The 23,242-nt window shown below is 39.6% G+C and overlaps 1 protein-coding gene across 2 annotated transcripts in view; it reads left to right on the top strand.

Annotated features, from left to right (window-relative positions):
• The window catches only part of Nha1 (Na[+]/H[+] hydrogen antiporter 1), a 103,971-nt gene that overhangs the window by 13,883 nt on the left and 66,846 nt on the right, over positions 1-23,242 (top strand). The window contains exons 1-2 of one of the 2 annotated variants that reach the window (XM_076388790.1): positions 18,488-19,065; positions 22,103-22,477. In XM_076388790.1, the coding sequence (XP_076244905.1) occupies positions 18,668-19,065; positions 22,103-22,477 (773 nt within the window). In that variant the 5' untranslated portion in view covers positions 18,488-18,667. Of the gene's footprint in view, positions 1-18,487; positions 19,066-22,102; positions 22,478-23,242 lie in introns of those variants that run through there. The other variant, XM_076388791.1, reaches the window with a different exon arrangement.

Genomic DNA, 23,242 nt, shown 5'->3' with positions numbered 1-23,242 from the left:
GAATGAACATAAAAAAGTATTTGTAGCACAATCACAGTTGCAATAAAAAGACGAAGCACAGCTCAATGCTTTCACGAATCCAACCTTGGAACGCCTAATCGCATCAACGCGTTACGCAATGCTTATTAAAATTCCAAAGCAATTTTCTAATTATCCGTATCCCATTTTCGTGCTCATTTTCTTCTCGCTCATTATCATCTTTTTATGTTACAAAAACAGAACGATGCATCCTGTTCACATTGACGTTCTTCAGGCTTAAAATCACTTCTTCAAACAACGTCGCATAGAATTGCATATTCTGAAACAATAAGCATCCAGCACGTGACTTACTCGTGATCTATTAGTTCTTATTTCAGAATTAGAAGCTCAAACTGTAAGGGTTGCGTTTAGTTTGATCCAGAAAATCTCGTGATTTGAGATCAGTTTTGTCAAGAATTCCCGATAGTTTTTCTGATTTTCACGGTTTTTCATTCGCTCGTTAATTTCCACTGCAAAGCCAAAGATTGCAGCGAGTATTTATGTGAGATTCAGTAGACGTTACCCACCCACACAATACGAGACATTTTCCCACAATTCTAAATATAAAATTCAATCTCCCACACGTAATATTTCAAAATCAAATCAAACTAATTCATTTCATCATGTACCACGATTAAAAAAATTCTAATTTCTTCAATTTCATCTTGACACTACTCGAGGCCAGCAAACTCTCTACAAAATGTGTCTATACAAAATCTACTGTACTACTTGATCAGCTGATTCCAACAGCGGTTGCCATTCCACAAGCGTTCTGGGTCAGTTCTATCTCCAACGCAGTGTCGCATAATTGATCATTATCCCACATACGTGTACACGAATTTTTCCCCCAATCTTAACAACCAGCCCGACCTCGCAAAAACAGCCCAAATTGATATCAACATTCTTTCTGTTTCGTAATGTCTTACCCATTGTCCTTTTTGCGCTCGCGAGCCCCTGTTTGCTCGGCTCTCGTCGTTTCGACAAACATATCGCCCAGCATATTTTTTCGTCGCATTATCGCGAGAAAAATATAGGTTATTACCGCGAAAGGAGGTGTGCTGAACAGCGGCTCCGTGTTGTTCGGATTCGGCCGCGGTGAAAAACAGTCCCCGCCGGGGCAATTTTCGTAGCCACGATAATGAGAGCTAATAATTGGTAGTAGTCGTTAGCGGAAGTCCGCGACAGAACGGTCGCGATGAGGAATAATTCTCTGTCGTGATTATTGGTGGGCCGCAGCTATGCGGTGTAACTGTTTCGCTCGTTAAATCGCTCGACTCGTTCCGCGGGAACGTCGAACAGAGATTAACGACGACGATGATACCAACGTGGCTTGTTCCCTGTGTTCTTATTCCGAGCTCCTTCGTCGTTGTGTTATCAGGTTGCTTTGAAAGTTTATGCGTTTTTTTTTCTCGTTCATTTAGCGGAGATTGAGGTTTCTTTAATGGGGAATAAAGTGGCGACGAGAGGGACGAGAAGGTTGTTAAAAAGGAGACAAATTTTATTGGTGGCTGACTCTGTATCTGTGTGGCTGTTCTTGGGATTAATATTCTGGAAAATTTATTTCCCTTTTGGTACTCGGAGACTGTGTAGCTTTTAGTGTTAAATGAACGCACTTCGATGGCACGAAAGTGTGAAAATATAGTTCACCAGTTCTTTAAGTGAAAATAGAAAACAATTACCCAGTGGATTATTTCTCAATTGTTTTATCGTGTTAAAGCAGAAAAATTTTTCATGCGAGCTCCATCGTGGACATGGCCGTGCCCGTTTCACGCTCGTTTGCCAGAATTTAAGAGATAAAAGGTTCAACGTTAAGCGGCTCATCTTCTACGCTCGGGCGCGCGTTAATTAAATTTTCCTTTAGAATTTCAAATTCTTTCATTTTTTTTTCATCTGCGTCTAGTCAGCTCTACGAAAATGTCATACTCTTACGAAACAGTATGTTTGCATTTTGCTGCAGTTAGCGTGTGGGCGAACCTGTATCAAAGGGTTTGAAATTATTTTGCTCGCGCCATTCTCTTCATCACCGTTTTAATTAATTCCAAGCGATATTCATTGCGACGATTTTCGAGAACCTTGTAGCTTTGTACCTTTGGGGAGCCACTGTTAGACGCCTCGAGTTGCAGCTGTTGCGCTTTGCGATTATTCAGGAGACAGAGAAACTAGAAAGAGATCGAGGACTATCGTAGACCCTGTTTAATTTAATCGCGAGGGTGAAAATGAAAATGTGTAATTAGTTCCGCCTAATGCAGGAGGAAATGTACAGTGTCGTCTATGTCAATGAATTCCCACTATTGGAATTTCATTCACATTTGATACTAACCAAATCCGTGAAGAATGAAATTGTTGCTAGGTTTACAGTGTATTTCATATTAGGTGCCAATCTTTGAATACACTTTTAGAACTCGAAGTTTTCAGGGAGGAAAAGATTCTCTTAATCAGAGAAATTTATTCTTTCATCATCAGAATATATTATTTCATCTATTTCTCATCTTTTCCTTAGCTTATTAGAGGAATATTTTTAGTCTGACATGTACACGGCATTTTCTACTTGCTTTTACATGTAATATCACATAACCAAAATTGAGACATCTTGTACATTTTCTGAAATGGAGCAGGACAAAATTCTTATAATAAAAAAGTCATCCAAAAATAACACATACATAAACAGTAATATTTTCAAGCCTTGCAGTTTCTATAGCTACCATATTAACTAACACGAATTTTGACTATATGTATACAATCACAATTGGTACAAATTCCCTCGAAATTATTTACTCCATCGCCATCTTATTTATCACCTTGAGTTCGCAGTTTCACAGGAATTTATCGTACCTGATCCCTCAGTGGCTGCGTTTTAAATAATGCCCTGCAAATTACAGTCTCGTTCATACATAGTCGAGCAAACCGGAAGCGCAAATTTTCCCGCGAGGTTCGTGAATTATCGTGCGAGCAGCATTAAAGATTACTTTATCGAAAACTCTTGAGTAAACGTGCGCAGCTCGACGGCAGACGAAACGCGGGAGAAGTTCTTTGCGATAAATAATAACTTCTCTAATAACGAAGGAATTTACGAGCGAAGAGGTCTGGATCTGACGAACGCGGAAGCCACCCTCTCGCTGCAAACCACCCACGGCCCTACACCCCTTGGCGAAGTGGTAACAACGAAAAATGTCGGTCGTTGAATTTCGAAAATCGTAAAGTACGGCACGCTGGTGCCCTTGCGGAGAATTTCGTAAAAATTTCTCTCCGGTTTTACGCGAACCTCCAGGTGTGTGCACGATGCGAAGGATCGTAGCTTTCCTCCTCGAAGGAAACGACACTGTAACGGGGAAGTCGCGTAAAGATAAGAATAAGTTCGCGTGCTTAAGGCTGGGAAGACGTTAAGAAAGTTTCGAACAAGCGAGAACGCGAATGAGAGCTTACGAGCTAATTGAAAGGTGTATCTCTTAAAGGTTGAGCTGCTTAAAAAATCGTGATCCTGGTACGATGATACCCTTGATATTTCTTGGAGCTTGTTTTGTTACTGTAGTTACGTTTTATGAACTCTTTGCTAGCCTCCTTATATCTTAAAATTACTTTAGCGAAAAGCTCTCTCAAAAGTACAGAAAAGTTCAAATTCTCTGCAGTCCTATTATACAACACGTATGTAGTACAAATCCATCTTAAAGAAACAGAAAGTATCTCACCCCAAAAAGAGGAGACTCAAACAAGCCAAGGACCCAAAAATCTATTTTTAACCCCACTCTTGCGTATCACATCCCCTCGAGGCAATTTCCAAACAGGCTATCCAGTTTCCCAAGAACACTTGGCGCCATCGCCTCCGTGAGAAGGGTCCATCTCGCGAGCGCGATGAGCTAGCCGCACCTAGCTGGACCTCGACGACCCCGTGACATTTCTCAGGCTGAATGTCCGTCTTGCTGGTCCAACTGAATGATTATAGCGCGCGGTGTGCCGCCTCGGCGAAGGTTGTCGCCGAGGCCACTATACTTTCCGTCGTCGTCTGGCAGCCCTTTATCTCCGCGTGATATACGAGAGCCGAGCAGCGCTTTTCTCCGCGCGTCGCGGCGCTCGTTGCCCCCAGGGCTTTTAAGCTAATTCGAGGCGCACCAGCTGCAACTGCGCCGACCGCCCACCTTCTCGCCACCTTGCTCTCCGCACCCTTTCTGTCCGCGCCCGGGGACACCCCTGTCCTTCGCGTTTTCGGCTGGCGAAATCTGCCTAGCGCAGACCACCCTCGTCCTTGGCTGAGACGATCGTCGCGTACCCTCGAGAACGTCTTCCTTCGCGTTGGATACTGTCGTTTATGGGCGAGATGATTTCGTGGTCCACGGGGGGTGGTTTTCATGTTCAGAGTGCTCTGTAACAGTTGCGAGATCGTGGAGGAAGCTCTCCTTTCGAAATGGAGGACGTGTTGATAGTTATTTTTATCTCCGCGCTCGCGGAGGGAATGCTGCTGTATTTTCGAGGAATTTCATTTTATGGCTTAATCCAGGTCTCGAGTGCTTGCAGAAGGAACTTTTCCTTTTGCGAGTGTGATTTAGGAAGGGTAAATTAAGATATGTGATTTGCGTTAAGTAGGTGTTTTATTTTGCCTTGGAGTCGGGAGATCAAGATTGTGGTATTTTGATCCTGGAATGGTATATTGAGTTAATATGGTTAATATTGCGAATTTATTAATGCAATACGTAAGAAGAGGACTATTATTCAAGGGTTTCAAGATAGGTTTTTAATGCAGAAAGTAATTACTTAAGTTATGTATGTACATATGTAACTTTTTCGATTTTTATCGAAGAACGTCAAGCTACTAGACGTAGAGTCAAAGAAAAGTCTTTAGTTGATCAGTTTTTCTTGAGGCTACTGTTCCGTTGCAATTTCAGTCTCACAGATGAGTTGCTCACCGTTAAAACTTATTAGCAAAGTCATCAGCTTTTCAACTCTGTTGCTGAACCTGTTACAAAAGTAATAATCGTAGAATATTTCGTCCTTGATCATCTTGTCTGCTGCTTATATTACACAAATCTATTTCAATAGTTTGGAGAAGTTCCAAGTCGCTTCAGATTCATTATTTGTGTTTCAGTGATTGCTTGTCTAGGTCCTCCTATACCCCTCTGTTACACCTACAAATATTGGCAATTGCGCGAAGTTGTATTTCTCTAATTGCAAGCTAAATTTCTGCAAATAGCAAGTCCATTAAATTATATATAACAAATTAAAATGTTCATAAACCGAGCTACTAACATTCCAGAGACACGTTTCTCAAATCAACCTTTGAGTTTATAGTCTAATAGTTACAATCTTACTAAAAGTTTAAGGAACAGATTACAAGTGCAACTCATTTTCTCAAAATAATATGAAAATATGCTGAATATAGCACTGAGCTTAAAATGGAAGACCTCTACAGGAACTTCTATCTCTGAAAACAAGTCATTGATCTGCATCCTCCATAGGAGAAGCCATCAAGTCATCTGTTTAGAATAAATCAAGACGTTTAACCTTTAGCTTACGATGTCCGAGTCATTTAAATCTCGTACGAGTCAGTTGAAGCATTTCCAAATGGGTTGAGGTAAATCCAAATGGATTGTTGGGAGTTGGAGAGGGTCGTAGCGGGTCAAAACGAGGTTGAAAGACGTTCTTCCAGTGTCATCTTAAAACGTCTAGATTAAAAGCAGATTAAAAAATTCACGTCCTTCAGAATGACCCAGTCACCATTCCTCGCGATCCTGACATCTTTTCTCCCCAGAAGAATGCTGTTTCAAAAGGTGTGCATCAAGGATTCAGGCAGTGAGGTTCTCGCATAAATCACGCGCGATTCGGTTAGGCTGTCGGATTTTTCAAAACATCCTAATCCATCAAGATTTATTTCTCCGAACATTTTCATCCACGGAGATAATCTCCGCCACGTAACTCTTGAATGCGAGATTCCAGAAGGTCCGACGAATTATTTCAATTTAACTGGCTTCTGCTCTAAGTCCTCGCACGTGACGAGACTTTCTCGATTTTATTCCTGGGGTAGCTCGTTCGATCTTCTTTGAGAAGGAGGACAGGCGACTGGCTAAGTCAGAGAATGTTGCTATAGGGGGCAGGAGAGCACGATAACCGCCTCCCTGAAATATATTCCAGCTTCACTGCAGATAGCGTATCCCTCGAAAATAAGCTTTAAACGCACGCTTTACCTCGTACGGAATAACGAATGTGATCTACAAATCAAGTTTACGCGGCATACTTATGGGGAAACTTCTTCTACGTCTCTTCCGTCACAACGCCATTTATATTCTACAGGAATTTATTTTAAGGATTGAGCAAGAACACTTGAACTTGCAAAGTATATTTAACTAGCACAAGAGTGCACGGTTATAGTTATGATTTTCGTCCTGTGTTATAGTTGCGGGTGACAACACCATATAATACGCTATCTTTATTTTTGTTTCACTTGCACGAAAGATTTCTGACCGTCATTTTTTATAATATTCAAATATTCAAAGATGCAAAATTTGGAATATTCAGGCACTCAAATATTCAGATTTTTGAACCTTCAAATATTTGAATTTTTGAACTTTCAGATTTTGAAATATAAAAATTTGCTAGTCTTTGAATCTTCTAGTGTTCATACTTTTAAAATCAAATCGAATAATTTCCTGTTAATATTTCTATGAACTTTGGAGCAGAAGTGTATGTGGGGTACAGCGTGGGAGAAGTTCGCGTAACGCTTTCTATTTTCTAAATAGGATCTGATTAATCATGGGGACATGTGACTGCATGTGATTGATTAAATTGTCGTTGTGTTTCTGATAGGGAGTACTTCGCCTAATTGTACGGTTAGTATGTCACTCTAATCGTTTTAGCTCTGTCGTATATATGTATGTATTGACTTATCGATCATTTCGATCATTAATCGATCGATCCCTCTTGTAGTTGTATAATTCCACGGCAATAAAAAGAATCTGCGTTTTTATTGAGTGGATGTTTTCCATCTAACTGTATCATCTACTTCAGCAAAATGATTACATTGATGAATCTATGTCTGCCTGATAAGTTTTAGTTTGTGTAATTTTAATTCGAGAAATTTTAAGAGTTTAATTCTGAAGATTTTGATGTATTTAAATATCTATTCAAATATTCAAATATTCAAATATTCAAATATTCAAATATTCAAATATTCAAATATTCAAATATTCAAATATTCAAATATTCAAATATTCAAATATTCAAATATTCAAATATTCAAATATTCAAATATTCAAATATTCAAATATTCAAATATTCAAATATTCAAATATTCAAATATTCAAATATTCAAATATTCAAATATTCAAATATTCAAATATTCAAATGTTCAGATACTTAGATACTCAAATGTTCAGATACTTAGATACTCAAATGTTCAGATATTTAGATACTCAGATATTCAGATATTTAGATACTTATATACCCAGATACTCAGCTACTTATACGTTCAAACATTCAAATTCCTGAACTCTTTCTATCACCCCCGCAAATACTCCCATCTTTCTAACCACTCAAAATTTCTGTTACACCCAACAAATGCCACATCACCATAATCACCCAAGCCTCCGTCTTTTCCACGCCCAACAGTCTCATCCTTCATCCTCCGCAACGTTATTCCAATCTCCATGCCCCAGTATATCTTATCAATCATCCCGTCCGCGATTATCGGAGCGTTTACGCGACCCAGTGCACGCGGCCGCGTGTGCGCGCAAGGGTCAGCCGCTCGCGGCCGGACGAGAGGCGGAAAGATGGGTCGGAGAGACAGACCAGAGAAACGTGGGAGAGGGACATTTGCAATTCCAATCCCATCTTCGACCTCGTCTCCCCTCCCTCCCTCTCTCTCTCTCTCTCCCTCTCTCTGCATCCCCTCCACGTCCCCCTTGTCTCCGTGATCATCCGTTCCGCCGCGTGTGCAGACGATTCTCGCGTGACTGCGGCCGCCGCGGAATGCTCGATGAAGGACGGAAGTTCGCGTGCCCGCGAGCTCTCCAGAGCACGAGGAGGAAGCCGATGAGCGGGCGAGATCTCGCCAGGGCTCGGCTCTTTCGCGGCCGCGGCGAATTTCAGAACTTTCCAGCTCACGTTCCTCGACCCGAGGCAACCGCGCGCATTCGAACGAGGCCGACTCGCGTTTGAACTCGCGGAACACACCAAAGGAAAGTGGCCCCACTTCTTGGAGATCTTTCTGAGAGATGTTCCCTGGGAACCATTAGTTCAGCGTCTTCTTTCTGGTCTACTTTGCGTCTGTTTTTTCTCCCTTCTTTTTTTGCTTCGTCGGGGGCGGGCTACTCGGGGTGTTGCGAGGCTGCAGGGCAGAGAGGAAGTTGGTGATAGAATTCGTGGAAGAGAATAGGTGTTTGAAGAAGCGATATTTCTTTGCTGGGGAACGTATTTCTTTGGTAGTTTTCGGTGGGGTAGTTCGGTGGTGGCGAAGATGAATGGGGAAATGCGAAAATTGGGGTGATTCGTAGGGAGGAGCTACGGAGATATCCAGGAAGGAGTGGGCAATTTTGCGTGTAAAGGTTTTGTGGATTTCTTTGCTCTTCGTATTTAAAGTGACTTTAGTAGCTGAGTTAGACATCATTACTAAAAGTGTGAGAGATAAAGTAGGAAATATTTGCCACAGAAATTATTTTTATGAATGGAGAAATGGGCATATGCAGGGATTGGTAACAGATTTTATTATATTTTTGTTACATTTTGTTACATATGTATTTACTGGGAGAATTACGCTTTAAAGTAGTAAAATAATTGACAAATATTTCTTGTAGATTATACAATACGTATTAGTAAGTAAAAATAGAACGATTCCTTGTGAAAGAATAGTACAGAATTTTAGATTAATTTTTTTAGAGGAGATTTCATTTCAGAGGAAAGTAGCTTTGTATTTTTATAGAAGTACGTGTGTTGTTTAGTAAATTTCGTTTATCTGACTACTAACCAGTGTATCTCGACTGGATCAGGATGCACTACGGTCTGTGATCTCTCAACCGCAAACACAAACTAAAGAATGCTTCTTTTTATGCATGACCCATGTTCATTCAATCAGGAACGTCGAATCACATACGAATTATCAAGTATATGAAGATGGAGCATGCATAAAAAAGTAGCTTCTGCTGCAAGCTTATACAGTTGAGTGGCCAAAGCCCATCGAGCCGTGTCTACTGTGAATAGAAGCACGAGTAGAGTCTACTAGTCCGTGGTCAGACAAGTCGAGCCAAAGCGAGTGCACGGGCACTCGATTTTCAGAGCCAATTTTCTCGAAATCCCAGTACAGTATATCTTATTATTGTATAAGTTCATTCTTATATAAAAAAGTAGTCCATTTAATATTATTTAAATATAGGAGATATAATTGATTTTCCTCGTTCAAGAATTCTCTTGCCTCGTAACACGACATGAAGCTGTGTTCCTCATGTGCAACAAGTGGCAAATATATTTATAATGCTTCAAAGAGTTCGCTAGAAATAATTTTGCTTCAAACTTTTTCTCTCATTAATAATATTTAATACTCATTAATTTTCTGTGGCTTTACTCTTTCAAAGACATTTCTGTATTAAATTCTCTCTAATTAATACTATACAGACAGCTTCTGTTTTATCAATTGGAAATCTCTTTACCTATAAAAATCTCTTTCTTTCCCACAAAAATTCTTTACTTAGCTTCCAAAATTTAACTCTAAAATTGCTTTAATAAAGTTTCCTCTTATAGTCTCGTAACTCTGTCCAGTAACCCTATCAAAAATGATAAAGTATTAACAACTAAATATCAAAGATCAAGGAAAATCCAATGCAGATAATCGACTGTATACAATATATCTACATTCACAGTTTCATTTTAACTAAATCAGTCGTCGAAACAGCGTTTAGTAGCAATTCTTCGTTCCACAGGAAACTCGTTAAGCCTCCTAGCGGAAACGCATGTTTAACCCGTGGCTGATTAATTAAAAATCGCTCGACGCTTGTCCACGAGCAGTAATTTCGACCCAATATTTGGGAGCCAGTGGCGTCGTGAATATTTCAGCGTCGGTTGCGGCTCGAGAGCTCCTCGCGATAGTAAATAGGTCTCTGTGGGTAGTGGCCAGGCGTCGCCTGAAATCATTCGATTGGCAGAAAATACGGCTTGGCGAGCGGGGATTCACGGCTAATGAAGAATGAAGATTCGCGACTTCCGCGAGCTCGAGTCGAGCGTGCATGCGAAATCATGATTAGGAGGATGTGGCGGCTCGCGACGTGCGCGCGCTGCTCGTCCGATGAAAAACGCTTGTTCTGTCTGACAGTGATGGGAAGATATGCCTGGTAAAAGGGTACAGGGTTGAGGTGTGTCTCTCTGGCCAGATCGAATTAGGGGATCCTTCGTAGAAACGCGAGGGAAATGGATGTGGGAAAATGGGAGAACGACTGTGAGGAATTTTGGAATTTTTTATTTTAATAGTAGAGTCCATTTGGATAGTACTCAGTTTTCTTTACTTTTTTTACTGGATAGTAGACATATGAATTGGTATTGTGTATTTATTGCATTTCTGTCATGAAACATGGTATCAATTTTGCAAGAGTGTAGCTACACTTTCTGCCATAACAAAAAGAACAGACTTTGTGTCTGGTATTTTTGCTGTTATAGGAGAGTAGTACCGATATTGGAATTAGAACTGGAAACACGGGAGCTTTTACTAACACGGAATCTTCATTTTTTAAAGATATGAATTCAAAACGGTTTTAAAAATAAGCTCTCCAATTTTCTACGAACCTCCATAACGTCCATTTTCTCGTAAGCTTTGTATTTCCATGCATTTTCATTGTAAACACATTTCACAGTGTAATAACGGTATGCGTCTAAAATAACACTGAAAAGAGGAGCAAAAGCACAAAGAAATAAAAAATTTCAATACGTTTGTGTACAATACACCTTAAAAATATAAAATTTCGATCGCTATTTAAGGGTAAATTTTCAGGGAAACCATTTCTGTAAAATGTAGAAATAATACAGTTGAAGTAGAAAAATTCTTATTTTCCATGATTGTTTGAAATATTTGTTTTATCCATGTAAAAAATTCAATATAACAAGTATTTTTTTAATAATTCGAGTTAATTTTATATATTGTTTTAAATATGGGCACGATGGTACGTGATTTATTCGACACCATAGTACTTGAATATATTTATATACCTACAATAATCGACACAAGAGACCTACTCGAGATTCCAAGAGTAGTACTACAAGATATCTTGGGAAGCATATCAAACCGATAAAAAAATGATTATTACGGTCATATGACTCGAGTTATCTATTTGTTCTATCTGTTTTCTCCGTAAAGTTCATGTCACATGTTCTAAAACACGTCGATACCATATTGATGTTAAAAGTTGCATTTCACAACTTTTGAGCTGAAAAAGGAGTATCATCAAAGTAATTTGAAACCTTGAGAAAGAAGGGTAAGAATAAATCCATAAAGAATAAGCTTTCCTTGCATTTCCTGGAATCTTTTCGTTCAGAAGAAACGTTTTCCTCCCTTTAACAATATTTTAGCAAAATGTCTCTGCATGTGGGAACGTAAAATCGCAAAAAATAAGGTGATCGGGGATTTCCCTATTTTAGAATTCTACAGATTCCCAAGATACCCATACCAGATAAGCCCTTATATACATAATCTAAAATAGCATCTTAATTCAGACGAAAGCCCCGAGGCGGTTACACGTGACTTACAACGTACATAGATCGACTCTATCTATCTATTCTACTGCACCTTCTCAAGGTATTAGGAAAGACACGTTCCTTCATTCTGCATGAGCTCACGCTACAGAATTTATCTTCCTCCGCCATAGCTGCAGCGTCTATCATACCATTTTTCAATGTCATTGAATTTTCCTTTGGTATGTACCCTGGTTATTTCAGAATCGCTTCGAGCCGATATTATATCTGTCGTGTATCAACAACAGAAATTAGAACGCCAATCTGATAAACATCTCGCTATCGAGATATTGAACCTTTTAAAAGTCAAACCGACCCTCTCCACTTCCTATATTTTTTTCAATTTTAGAAAATCGAAAAATCAGAAAAATAGAAAATCAGGAACTAAGAAATTGTCAAATTCAAAAATTCAGAAAATCAGAAAGTATTTTCTATTTTTTACTTTACATACAGGATCCATCGCTTCGTCCCTCAATTTAATAGAATTAGTCGACATTGCAGCATAGAAAACAGTAGATAACCAAGCGATAATGCGATCGATTCGACCCTAGGATCTGTTTCTAGCTGCGTAGGATGAAATTGAAGGCAGAAACGGGCATGAAGTTTTAATTGCAAACGGTTCGCGAATACTTCCGTGACTCGCGGCAGAGACTTGCGCGCGCTAGACGAGTAATTAATTCTCAACACTGACCGTAATACCCGTGCAATCGAGCCGCGAACATGCATCGCGTTCCAGCCTGGCAGGAAGATGAATCGCGTCACCGGATTAGAGCAGACGCGACCGCCCACAACCACTTTCAGCACTTCCCCCAGTCGTTTCGTGTCACCTAGCTGTGGAATGGTATCGACTAGAAACAATTAGAGACGGGATTTAGGTAACGTTTATGAGTCCTAATCGCGCGCAAGTTAGGCTATCGCGTGAACCTGGGTCAGGATGTTCGATGGAACCATCGAGGTTTGCTGCAGGCTATTGATAGACATCATTTCTCTTCTAAAGTTATGTTACATATGTTTTTCATTGAAACGTGTATTATATTCTCTTATTAAATTAAACTTTTAGGCTTCTGCAGGAAAGGTATCGTTATTACATTCTGTTATTTCTGTAGGGTAGAGGATTTTTTAATTGATTTCATGTTCACTATGGCAGAATATTAATTTAATTAAACAGTTCAAGATAGTATTTCATATGGATATCAGAAAACATTGAAAATGAATATTCCATTTCCCAATTGAGATTCTTGAAATCGTGATTTTCTGAGTCCTTGAATTTTTAAATTGTTGAATATTCGAATATTTGACTGTTTGAATTTTTGAATATTTGAATATTTGAATATTTGAATATTTGAATATTTGAATATTTGAATATTTGAATATTTGAATATTTGAATATTTGAATATTTGAATATTTGAATATTTGAATATTTGAATATTTGAATATTTGAATATTTGAATATTTGAATATTTGAATATTTGAATATTTGAATATTTGAATATTTGAATATTTGAATATTTGAATTTTTGAATTCTTGAACACTTAAATTCCTAAAAATTAGATTTAAGACTCAAAAAATTAAAAAATTTAGATATAATAACATTGAAGCATTCGACTATTTTAATACTTAAAAATTTCTCGACTTGAACCATCCTATAACACAATAACAATTCACACGCGAGCACTTTATTCCTTATCTTACCTTCTACACACTTTCTTCGTCAAAGAAATTGATAAAAAACGAAAGGAAGAAAAAGTAGTCTACCATGGCTGAAAACACATCAACAATTAGATTTTATTGTTCAACTTCTGTCTTCCGCTCGAACTGTTAAGGTCAGCAGAAAATAGTTTCCCTCCCTGTTCTATTTCATTGCATTGTAATCAAGGGGACATCGATTAATCGCGATGTCTTCTGGTCGTCGCGGAAAGTAGGAGATTAATTACGCGAAATGGGTGGCCGTTCACAGTTTCTCGAGTTTCTTGCCGCGATTCCGTTTACGCCGCATCATTTCGGCTGAAATATCCGCGGAAACAAGCAATTAACCGCAGAGCTCAGGTGACGCGATGGAATGTAATTTGTGCTGAACTTTCTCATAATCGCATTACAAACTGTTCCTGTCCCTCAGCAGTTCGCGTGAGATTCCCTTTGCTCGCGACAGGACAGAAAAACATCAATCCTTTTACGAGGTCCTTGAACCACGACTTAGGATATCGAAAATACTTCTTACTGATTCCTCCGCGTGTAATGAATCTTCGTCTAGAGTTCCCTAACCGAAGAATGGAACGAAGGAATCCAGGAGTCTAAAGTAGGACTCTCGTGGTGCTAGTTAACAGAAATAAATTGGTTTGGTTAAAGTTATTTAGTAACTGTAACCAAGTTAAAATTGGCTGTCAGGACAGCTTTGGTAGAAGCTTGTTACTGCTAACTAGCCCAGCAAAGGTTTCTGGAGACCTGCCAACTATAATGCCATTTTTTAAATTTAGTTGAACTATTGTTTTATTTAACGAGATATAATGAGTCAGGAAGAACACGTAATATACATATTAATTGTAAGTGCAATATTGTTCCAATTATGTTGACGGAATTGTACATGAAGAATTGATTGATTTCACAAAGACGTTCGACGATTGAATTGAGTGATTGGGTGTTTCGGAGATGACAAGCGAGTAGAATGCCATGACTAATCCACACGCGACAGCATGCCTAAGATTCCGTGTGTCAATAATTATTCCGTCGTAATCAATGCAATTAATCTGGTCGGCATAGTAGATGGTTCATGTTGTAGATACGTTATCGTTGACTTGTCACGACGTCTGTGGTAATCCTATCGATAATCTTCGATAGAATCGTAATAACGACTTGTGACACGGTTCGAGGACTTTGTGGAATCGTTTGCCAAAAAGTGAACCATTTATCTTGCTTTTTGTGGGCGATAAGCGATTAAGAATGGAAACGCTGCCCTAAGTTTATCGAAGTCACTTTAATTGGAATCGCGGAAACTATGTTCTGCTTCATTCATGACATTTTATTAGGAAAGAATTGATATCTTCATTGCCTTTTTTTTTGCTCTACGACTTTTTTTCTATTAGACTTGATTATTTAGGAAATGATTTTAAAATTTTCCACGAGCTTACAAATCTCAGAGTTATCCAAAGATTCTTCTGCCAGAAACTATAATTACTATCGAGATTTGCAAATTGTACGTTTGCAGTAATGATATAGTCATATGATAGCTCTGAATTCCTAGGCTCACATTAAATACTAAATTCAAGCATTACGATGCGAACAGTTATCGTCAAAACGATAATTATTGCAGTATATTGTTTCGCCATAATATATTTCATATAATAATTACAACAACCTCCCTACCGGATACGATGATTCATATAAACAATAATTGTAACATGCTATTGAAACGAATATCAATTACAAGCATGACGAACTGTTTAATTTGCTACTAAATGCTGCTAAATACAACTCACGGCTACAATAGGAGCATTAATATTTGATTATTACTGTCAGCCATCAATATTAAACTAAACATACAAGTAAGCATAATGAAACACTATGAATGAACGAATAAATTGATGGTAACGATGCATTTAGAGTTAAATGAGCTAAACATTATCCTAATTAATACTAACTATATTTCTGTTTTTCGAGGGTCTTTCCATTAATTAATACAGAATTCATTATAATTCTGTAATATTACCTATACCTATACTTCTGCTCATGTTAATTCTACACAGCTGACATAATTAAATTTCCAAGTATTAGGAATCCAATAAAATATGGAACTTTGGAAAACCCTTGCTAAAAATTTTCAAAATTTTCAGACAGTGCTCCAAAATGAGACAGCTCCTAAAAAGAAAAACAAATACATGAATATCGTGGTCATGGCAAGTCCCAAGTCTCAACCTAATTTTGGCGTGATCTCAGAAAATTGACATGCTGGTTTCGTTCAAGTGATCGAGAGTGATGGTAACCCTAACTAGGAACGAAACTACGAACGAAACTACGAAATCATCTGTAACGTAAGTAAACAGTTGGCGCGAAACGCAGTTGTGTCGCGTTTAGAATACAACAGGTGCCTTGATCAACCTCGACAGATGAATCGAAGCCCAGCGTGATGTAAACACATCGTGCCAGTAGGAACGACACAACGTTGACAATGAATTCGGGTTATGGGCGTCGGACGATTGTATTGACACTGGGCCCGTAGTACTGGCACGAACGTGTCACGGAAAAGATCGAATCGCCATTACGCGACGCGCAGCAACAATTAATTACCGCGTGAGATTGACACAGTGTTCGTGCCGTATTTATATTCGAGTATCACCGAACACACTTGTTCGCTGCACCGAGCCTCGTGTAGTGAAAAGACAATATTCCCTTCATTAATTGGCAATTTTGATCGTGTCCTGACTGTAGAGGGGGAACGAGGCTTGATCGATGGATTGTCTGTTTTAAAAGGAGCAATATTTCAACTGTAATTTCCGAAAATTCAGTGTCTGCTTTGTTGAATGAGGAACATCATTTGTGGCCTACTTTTGAAACAATGTTTTACACAGGAAGATTCTTTTTAGCTTGTTTTACGCGAAGGGATACATTTAATTTTATTTTCGAAACGAGGATCCTTGTATGGATTGTTTCAGAGTAGTGAAAGTTTCAAAATAGTGAAAGATAACGATTGTTCCATCGAGGTCAAGTTTTTAAGAGGCATTGTACGCAATCGAAGAAGCGATAAGTTATCTGGTGTGCAACTTGAGAAGCTGAAGTTACTGCGTATCTGAAAAAAGTACAGTGAACTTTTCTAACTTTTCAATCTTCTAGTGATCTCTTATTGCATCATAAGCGCCACATTGTCTTGGAAAAGACATAAACGTACAAGTGTGTTTCAAGGATTTACTTAGCAGCAAACTGAAGATAACCTTCAGACATTCCTCAACCCTTGTATCTTTTGAAAATCCAAGAATTTACTAATAAATCAGACGATACACACTAGTTATAAAACTGAAGTGTTTCTCACACTGATCAACACATCAAGTTATGTCATATTGTCCATGTCAATTTTTACTCCAAATGGAATGAAGGAATAGTAGCTTCAACTTCAAACAGTTCTCTCATGAAATTAGAAAAAGAAGAAAAATAATACTTAGGCAAATCGTAACAACCAGAAGACAAGTATTACAGTCTACAATTTTATTCTACGTCACTCTTAAACTCAACATCAAAGAGAGGAATTCAACTCAAGCAAAAAAATCTCACAGAACAAAGCAACTCCAAATCAGAAGAGGGTCCTCGATTACAAGCCGAAGGTGCTCAGAAACTCAAAACAGCGAGCAGCAAAGAGAAGTCCTCGACTCGTGGAAAATCATAGTCATCAGGTCCCCGCGGTATTCCGAGGCCATTCTCCACTGGATCCTCCGCGATTCTCTCGGATCTTGCTAAATCAACGCGTTGACCTACAGCCGCGTAGACGATCAGGGGCACGACAGGTCGGTGGGTTAGGCCCGAATAGACTGTCAATGAGATGTCCAGCTGTGCCCATCCTGTGCAACGCGGTAACAATTATTACCGCGAGCGTAACAGCCGTGTCCCTCCTTGTCCGTGTTCCAGCACTTTTTACCAGCCCCACCATTCGCATAAACACACAGCTGAGCGGTGCACGGTTTGCAGCGTTTAGTCTCTAGTTAACTGTGCTCGTTCGACAGCGTTCGTTAGCTCGCCTATCCCACGGGTCAGGCTGTCGGCGACTTTTCCCCAGCGAGGAGACCTAGGGGCACACAGGGACAGATGACTTTCGTCTACACGCGACGAAAGGATCAGTCGAAAGGGAGCCGATGAAGGTGAAATCGCCGTGTGCATCTCTAAGTCGAGTCCTCTTGGAACAGAGGAGCCAGCTGGCTAGCCCGAGATGAACACGGACCACTGTCGTCGAGGTTTCGTTCGCTGGAACGTCTGCGTCGAGGAGACAGCTAGGTAGCGCGTCATCGATCATCACCGTGTTATCGATAGCCCCACTGTCTGTCTCTTGGGGATCGTGTTCGGTGCAGAAGAAAAGACAGCTAATATTTAACAAAGGGAAGCCTGCTAGAACCAGCAGCGTCAACCTTGAATCTCACGCTAACGAGGCGAATAAAGCTCTCTGCGTCGGTGGATAGGATCGCCGCTGCAAAAGCGGGTCAAGGTGTCGAAGACGTCAAGCGTTTGTCAAGATATCGGCACAAGGTGTTAGCGAGCCGATTCCCTTAGGAAAACAAAGTGTCACGCGACTCTTAACGATCGGCCCCGGCTGCCCCTATCAGCCGCGTGATCGTTGATCGACGATCGGGGGATCATCGTGTTTGGACTTTCACGGAGTCATCGTCACGCGACTCCACTGTCAACGATCGACAGGCAGCTGTCGAGCCGTGATCGTGAACCGTTGCCGACTCCCATCGACAGTCAATCGTGGAAAGCCGCGGGTCGCTCGTTACGCTCCTCAACTCTCATTCCTGCGTATCGTTTTCCATTTATCGAACCGCGAGTTTATCAGGACAGTTGCCACTTATTTCCTTGGACTAATATTCTGGGGATCGGTGTACTCACACGGTGCTCCAAAAAGGAACTCTATTTTCAAGAAGCTTCAGACTCAGGAATTTCTCAACTGCAGGAGAATTTCAGTGATCGAATAAACCGCGTGAACTTGGAAAAGCAAGAGAAGCTAAAAAAGCACAGTGTCCCTTTTCAGCTCCTTCGATAATTACTACATTTTCAATTATCCAAAGCAGTGTATCCCTCCGTATTGGCATCTGGATCCATTTAATCGCTCCTCGGTTATCCTGGATGCAAACATACACAAAGTAACGTCCCCAGCATCGAGTCGCGATAATTAATCCGGTACACCTGGATCTGATAGAGAAGCACGGAGTACGTTCGCGGATTCTGAATCGAAGCGTTGGAGCCTCGTCCCCTCGTGTATGCGTTGTGTGTTGGGGCCGTGTTTTCCCAGCAAACGTCGTTCCTTGGTGGCAGGCAACCAGCTCGATATGGAGATCGATATGAGCGGCAGGACAAACAAATCGACGGAGGAATTAACGAAAAGACGCGTCTCCATTAGCGATCAGATCCTCGGCATGGATAATCCGAGCTTCGAGCATCATCGGCGCATAAGCGCCAGCTCCGAGCATAATTCCGATCAGGGTCGGGGGAAATCGATACTGGCCCACGGGGGCAGCAACTACGGTAGCGCGGAGAATATTCCGCAGCACAAGTTCGATCTCGAGAACGGGAGGATCAATGGGAACAGGAAGAAGTCGGCGTATAGTTTGACCAGCTCCATCAGGGACAAGATCGAGTACTCAGAGGAGCTCGAACGGTGAGGCATTGTCTTTCGCGATTCCAGTTTCGTTCGGTTTTGCTCTGTGCTTGTCGGTCCCAGGTTTGGCTGGGTTTAGGGTCAGTATGTTGATTTGTATGTTTTGGGGTCGAGTTGGATTGATTCGACGGGAGGGTAATTGTGGACAGTGTTGACGGTTAGTTTAGTAAACGATGATTCATGGCATAACTTGGAGGGACATTGACGAATAAGTAGCGTGCTGTTGAGTTTAGTGTGGAGACGTTTTATGCAATGGCTTGTTTGGGAGGAAAGAAAATTTGCGACCTTTTTGGGTAGTGGTTTTTTTATATCGTTGGTGCAATTTTTGTGAATTTGTGTTCATTTTGGTTTTGTTCTGGGGAAGATGAGGTTGTGTTTGAAAGTCGATTTGAAAGATATGGGAAGATTATTTTAATGAAAGTTTGGGTAATTTTGTAGGAAGTTTGTATTCGAATTGTCTGCGAGTGTTTTACTCGAGTGAGATTATATTTATTGCTCGATTACAATTTTTAATATTTGTACTGTGACTCGAATTTTAGACGAATCTTTTTTTAATTACTTTTTATTTAGTTTGTAATACGCACTGTTCTTCTAATTGCCTATCCTAATATTTGTTGATGGTATAGTTGGTCTCCTATCACTGATAAGAAAAAACAATCAGACATTCTTTAATGGAATATCATCTACTAATCCTCTTAAGTATAGTTTGTTGCTTGTCAAGTGTTAACACATATAGAATAATGATCAAAAATATAAACAGCAATAGATGAATTTTATTGTAGTTTAATGACATGGAATTATGTCCCATAATTCACATGATATGGAGTGAAGGGAATTCCCAAACTGATAACCAAAATCTGATATTGTAGTTTGATATATTAATGTGTGCAGAGAAATATTAATCTCTTTACTTTTAGTCATTCTTATACTTCGATTGTTTATTTAACTATCATGGTTAACATGGTTTTCAATCCATAATCCAAAATTGACAAATTTCATAAAATTTAGAATCATTTACCAAAGTGTGTAAAATTCTTCTGTCACATAAACTCAGTGGTATGTCACTATAAACGCGAATTACCATTTCACGGGACGGAGTTTCCCGCGCGTCAATTAAAAGTTAATGAATGAAAACTATTCGAGGTAGGTGATTGTAATAAAATTGATTCTAACGGATCTAGGAAGTGGTTCAGAGATCGTGATGTAACAGTCGCAGTTACAGAGCCTGTCATTTCCAATCGCCTTGATAAGATCATAAAGTCTAATGAGATTAAATCGAGCGCGCCGCTGAGTTTCCTATGGATTTCATTGTTCGTGTCTTGGAAAGTATGCATCCTATGATTTTCCGACTCCTCGAGTTTTTATTTTATCTTGGATTAAACTACGTATTGAATCAGAATAAATCGCGACAGGGAAACCAAATTGAAAAATATCGCGCATGCAAAAAAAAGACATGGAAATACCGAAGGCTGCGACGCTTTCCGTCTGAGCCTTTACATCTGTCACTTTTTTAGAGGATCGTTCTCTAATTCGTAGCACAAGCAACAACACGGTAATTTGAAAGCAAAATATGTGATAGTCTGTGGAAGTGACTTGTGAACGTGGCATAACACTTTTTGAGCAGAGTTTCTTTCTTTAAAAAAAATGTTTCTCTAATTTCTTGAATGCCCTCTTTTTTACTGAGTCTGACATTTGTTCTGTCGATTTTATAATTAAAATAATTTTTAGATTCGTTAATATTTACTTCCAATTTGGTCTGTGAAAATATCTGAAGTTTTATTACGATCGATGATTCAGATGAAGAAGGTTTACTAATTTTTTCAGCAGGCAATTACTTTGCCATTTCTGGTAGTGGATCACAGAGTAAACCTGAGAAATAGAAGTGGATATTGATACTTAGTTTGTTGTTCTACGCGAAAGTTTCCATTTGTAAAGTCAATGTTAGAAGATGATCGGTGCCGTGTATAGAAGCGCAAATTTTTTGAAATTTCAAGTTTTGAAAGCAAATATTAGCGATGCTGTTGGTAATCAACGTGCGGTACAAGCACAATTTGCTGAAGGATTTCTCAAACTTCGCGACTTGCTCGTTGCTCCGAGTATATTGACTTTCCTTCTTCTTCTTCTTTTCCTTCGGTGCCTTACTTCCAACTTTTAAATCAGCAGTTCGTATTTCACACTACCTATTTGTACTTCGTATTTCCGGCTTCTTCATGTGCGCTTCTGATTTCGTGTACTCCGATCCTGTAGTACCTCGGGCTTAAAGTGCTGGAAAATTTGAATTCAAACACTTTTCCACGCTAGTTCTCCACTTGTAAATACTTACAAATTTAATATTTCCTTTTTTTTTATTTCAGGTTGGTAGGAAATTGTAAGCATTAAGTAGGTCGGGGGTTTTAATAAATTTAATAATAAAAAGTCACTTACTATTTCCTGCAATTTATTTCTTTTAATTTGTGAGCACCTGTTTGAACAGTAAAATATAATTCAAGAGTTCAGTGTTTCTCCAGCATAAAATAAATTTTAATTTCTTTTCCTACCACTCCTACACATATTACTTCACACTTCAGTGATCATGTCATTCGCATATAAGGTAAATGTCCCAATACCTGGACGCTTAGGATACATGCACAGTAAGTAAACAACCTAAAAATGCATGTCCCGATACTTGAATTATATTCTATTTTATAATACCTTTATTGTTCTCTAAACATTGTTTCTTATTAGATACACAAGACCTAAAGCTGAAAATGAAACAAAATTGGCATCACTGTCCAAGCACTGGATCCTGTTCAGCTACTGGGACATTTACCTTAAGTGACAATTGGATTTATTAGGTCTCTAAATTTTAGAGACTTCACAGCTCTAAAAAAGAATTTAAAAAAAGCTTTCGTGACTCACGCAACGTTTATCACTGAACTGGCAATAAGTAACCTCAAGTAGCAGTTCTCTAAACCTGTAATAAGGCAGGAAACAAAAAAAGAGACCAAAGAAACACAAATTCTGTTCTAACCACGCCTCTCTTTAATGTCCCTTTCAGGTCGTGGTTGTATCTATTTTGCGCGCGATGCCACGGTCGCGACGACACACCGTCTTGGGAGCCTCCCGGCTGGAGAAGAGCCTGTCCTCAGCCATTTTGCCCCAGCTACAGAAAATTCGCCCGTCTGGTCTGCCTGTTCCTGTTAGGGTTGCTACTCTGGGGCATCCTCTACTCCATCCTCGGCGAGACCGCCGCCCCTGGTGGCCAGCTCTTCGGTCTCGCAGCTCTTTGTCTTGCGGCGCACTTCGGGGGATGGCTGTTCTCCTTGACCACCCTTCCTGCCCTAACTGGCATGCTAATCACCGGAATTATACTGCAGAACGTCGGCCTGGTCAACATCGAGGGCGGCTACACCGTCGTCGTCTCCAATTTTCGGTGAGTCTACTCTTTGCTTGACAGTCGATTATAGAGAGGAATCGTCCATTGGAAGTCGTTCGATGAACTGTTTCGCGATGGGAGGGTGAAAATTTGAGGGCTCGGTGGAGGAACTGGTCAGCTCCTATTTTGAGCAAAACCGACTGTTTCTGAGAACTTTAATGTACTTTAATATTTGGTGTTTTTTTTACTGATATTGGTAAATTTTTAAAAATTGGAGCTGACTGGTTTTTGCACCGAGTACTTCAATTGCTGAGAAGGGAGTTGTAACATTGTGTTTTCGTTTCTTTATTGCTTTTTTACACTATAGAGAGATATTCGATAATTTTATTGATTTGTCTAAGTGATTTTAAAGAATCGTTTAAGTAAGAAAAGACCACGAGGTAAAAGAGTTTATTACAGATTGAACTGAGCCTCAGTCAGAGTAATAACAGATGATCGATGAGAAAATATAAAATATAATAACAAAGTTAAAAGAGAGTTAAAGTAGCGAGGAATTGTTTCAACACTAAAATTTTCCATCAATTTTTATCACTAACAGACATGAAAAGAGTTGCCAAATGTTCTATAGTAACACCAACAATTTTAATCCCAACTCCACTAACTTTTAATTAGAAACATAGTAACAAGACCATAGTAGGATTAACAGAGTGGAAATATTGTCGACCCACTGTACAGTGTTAGCGACTGCCTCTCAGCGATAAATCAACACAGTTCCCTTCTCGTCATCTCCCTCGTCTTGAACTTGTCTCACAGATAAATGAA

Source organism: Calliopsis andreniformis, chromosome 12 (assembly GCF_051401765.1).
Source record: "Calliopsis andreniformis isolate RMS-2024a chromosome 12, iyCalAndr_principal, whole genome shotgun sequence".
NCBI lineage: Eukaryota > Metazoa > Arthropoda > Insecta > Hymenoptera > Andrenidae > Calliopsis > Calliopsis andreniformis.
This window is presented reverse-complemented; position numbering and strand designations above follow the sequence as displayed.